Here is a 3,146-nt window from a genome sequence, read left to right as displayed (position 1 = left end):
ATAAATTTCTTCCAAATAGTTTAGTTGTATATATTGAAAGGAAAATTGCTAAGAGCTTCAAATTTCTGCCTTTTGTACTAGTGCCAACATGTTTTCGTTGCTAATAACTTAATTTTGGCACATATTTATGAACTTTTATAATATACTTTTGTGATACACATTGTGTGACAAATTACTCAATTTCTATTTAAATTGTGTTTATCATATTTTTGGTTTAGCCTCTCCAATCACAATCATCTGTCTCTGCCACTGACCTTTACAAATCAATTCGAGCTTGATCTAAACTCCTTTGGAATTATAATTGCTAAGCTATTTGTACTAATGAAAATACAATTGACTGAATGAATGAAAATACAAAATAGATTTGGCCTTTTATTCTATAGCCCACTTGTATGCCAGCTTAGCCCAAGTGGTTAGTCCAATAGCTTTGACAGCTCATTCAGTTATGACAAACTAACAAAGCCTGTTTAGTTATAACAAACTGACAAAGCCCACGTGACTGAATTATCCATTTGCCCTTTTAGATAAATTTGCCAACAGTGAATTGTTTGGCCTTCTAGAATAATCTACCAGCTGCGAATTGCTTGGCTCAAGACTGTATTCTCCTCGTTACACGAAAAGGCTGATGCACTTTCCTAAGCTCACGCAGGCTGATGAGCTTCCCAAGCTCACGGATGATGCTTTACCTCCAGATCTGATTCTCTTAATTAAACCTGTGACAATACCTCTCCCATTCACAACACCTTGCCTACAAGGTGTGGGTAAGATGATTTCAAATGATGGAAAGGCTCCCATGCCTCCTCCTCTATGAGTTGTCCTTGCCAACAAACCAAAAGTTCCACCATAGTGACGGTCTAAACTCTCTTTAGGCTTAGGTTGAATGACATTGTGATCATTGACAAGAGGAAGTTGGGAAATCACTTCAACAGACCTACCCAACTTGAGCTTCAATTGAGAAACATGAAAAACAAGGTGGATGAGTGATCCCACTGGTGGTACCCACCTTCTGAAGAATCTAGGAAGGACCATAGAAGCAATGAGACAACTTGAGGTTGCGACGCCAAGCTACCGAGAGTTGTCGGTAGGGTTGCAAACGTAAGTAAACCCACTCTTCTTCTTTAAAATGGCATCCTATACGTTTTAGATCTTCATATTTCTTCATCTTATTCTGAATCTTTTGAATGTTTTCTTGTAAAAGCTTCAAGATTACATCATGGGAGCGAAGTTGAGTCTTGATAGTAGCGAACTGCGTAGTCCCCGGCATATAGGTAAGCAGCCGGGGAGGTAAGTAGCCGTAGATAGCTTCAAATGGAGTTATTCTGGCAAAATGATGATAGGAAGTGTTATAACAATATTTTGCTAATGGTAGCCACTGCACCCATTCACTTGGTTTGTCACAAATAATGCATCGCAAATAATTCTCCATATATTTATTGACTGCTTCTGACTAACCGTCAAACTGAGGTGATAAGCCGTACTGAAAGCTAAAAATACCCCTTTTGCTTTAAAAATTACAGTCCCAAATTTACTTGTGAAAGTAGTATCCCGGTCTAAAATGGTAGAATGAGGCATACCATGGAGTTTGAACAACTAGTTGATAAAAAGTTGTGCTAACTTGTCAGCTGTGTAAGGGTGTTTAAGAGCTAGAAAATGAGCATACTTACTTAGCCTATCAACCACTACCCAAATCAAACTGTAACCCCCTGAAGTGGCAACCCTTCAATGAAATCCATCGAAATGCTGAGCCAAGGTCTTTCAGGGATTTGCAAAGGCTACAATAACCCTGCAGGAGAAACATTTTCTGCCTTAACCCTTTGGCATGTATCATATTCTCTAATAAACTTCTTAACATCAAACTTCAATCCTAGCGAAAAAAAAATAAAATAAAATAAAATAAAATTGGCTCGATGTATAGTCTTATCATATCCTGCATGACTTGCTAAAGGACTAGCATGCACAAATAGTAAAATCTTGCCTCAAAGGTTTTCTCTTATGTACATACGCTTCTTGTACAATAGGACACCATCTCTGAGGGAAAATTTTGTGTTAGATAGCTTACCCTCCTGGAATTACTGAACAAAGCTCTGCATTAGAGGATTGGAACAATAGCTTTCCTTTAATTCGGCTAGCCATTTAAAAGTGGGTTAAGAAATCACTGGCAAAGTGATTTCTTGCTCAGCATCTTCATCCCTCCTAGAAAGAGCATCGGCTATTGGATTGTCTTGGCCTTTTTTTTGTATTCAACAACAAAATCATAGCCTAACAACTTAGTAATCCACTTTTCTTTTGTTGCATAGGAGTTCCTATTTTCTGTTCCAATAGAAACTTTAAACTTTGGTGGTCTATTTTGATGGTAAAGGGATGGCCCAACAAATAAGGCCTCCACTTCTTTATTGCTGAAACCAGAGCTACCAATTCCTTCTCATAGGTAGAGATTGACAAAAATCTCCCCTTGAGAGCTTGGCTGAAAAAGGCTATCGGTCTTTATTGTTGCATCAAAACTGCTCCGATACGCATCACATTCAATCAGAAAAGGTTGACCAAAATCTGGTAGAATGAGTACTGGAGGATTAGTCACAGCCTTTTTAAGCTCTATAAAAGCTTCTTTAGCCCTTTCACTCCAACAAAAATCATTCTTCTTTAATATATCTGTTAAGGGAGCTACAATGGAACCATATCCCTTGACAAATTTGCGGTAGTACCTTGTAAGACCTAGGAAACCCCGCAAAGCCTTTAAGGACTTAGGTCTAGGCCATTCCACCATAGCAATCAACTTCTTTCCATCAGCTTTGACTCCTTTGGCTGAAATGAGATGCCCCAAGTAATCGATCTCAGCACAACCAAACTTGCATTTACTCTTCTTGGCAAATAGTTGATGTGCCTTCGACATGTTTAAAGTGAGCTTGAGATGTTGTAAGTGTTCTTGCATATTATGACTATACAGCAAAATATCATCAAAGAAGACCAAATAAATTTTTGTAAGTAGGGCCGAAATATGTCATTCATCAAACTCTGGGAAGTTGACAGAGCATTAGTTAAGCCAATTGGCATAACTAAAAACTCGTAGTGTCTCTCATGTGTCCTAAATGTTGTCTAAGGAATATCTTCTAGTTTGACACGTATTTGATGATAACTGGATCGTAAAT

General features: G+C 38.1%; 1 protein-coding gene across 1 annotated transcript; it reads right to left on the bottom strand.

The window, feature by feature from the left end:
• Positions 1 to 2,422: 2,422 nt before the first annotated feature.
• Positions 2,423 to 2,890, bottom strand: LOC133852543 (uncharacterized mitochondrial protein AtMg00860-like). Its single transcript, XM_062289308.1, has one exon. The coding sequence runs from the start codon at positions 2,888 to 2,890 to the stop codon at positions 2,423 to 2,425; it is 468 nt and encodes a 155-aa protein (XP_062145292.1).
• Between the last annotated feature and the right edge of the window lie 256 nt (positions 2,891 to 3,146).

The sequence above is a fragment of the Alnus glutinosa genome, chromosome 12, assembly GCF_958979055.1.
Source record: "Alnus glutinosa chromosome 12, dhAlnGlut1.1, whole genome shotgun sequence".
NCBI classification, from domain to species: Eukaryota; Viridiplantae; Streptophyta; class Magnoliopsida; order Fagales; family Betulaceae; genus Alnus; species Alnus glutinosa.
The sequence above is the reverse complement of the archived record's forward strand: the minus strand, read 5'-3'. Positions and strand labels throughout refer to the sequence as shown.

Bases quoted from the DNA above. Each gene is read 5' to 3' on its own strand.
- LOC133852543 (XM_062289308.1), bottom strand. From the start codon at position 2,890: ATGTCGAAGGCACATCAACTATTTGCCAAGAAGAGTAAATGCAAGTTT.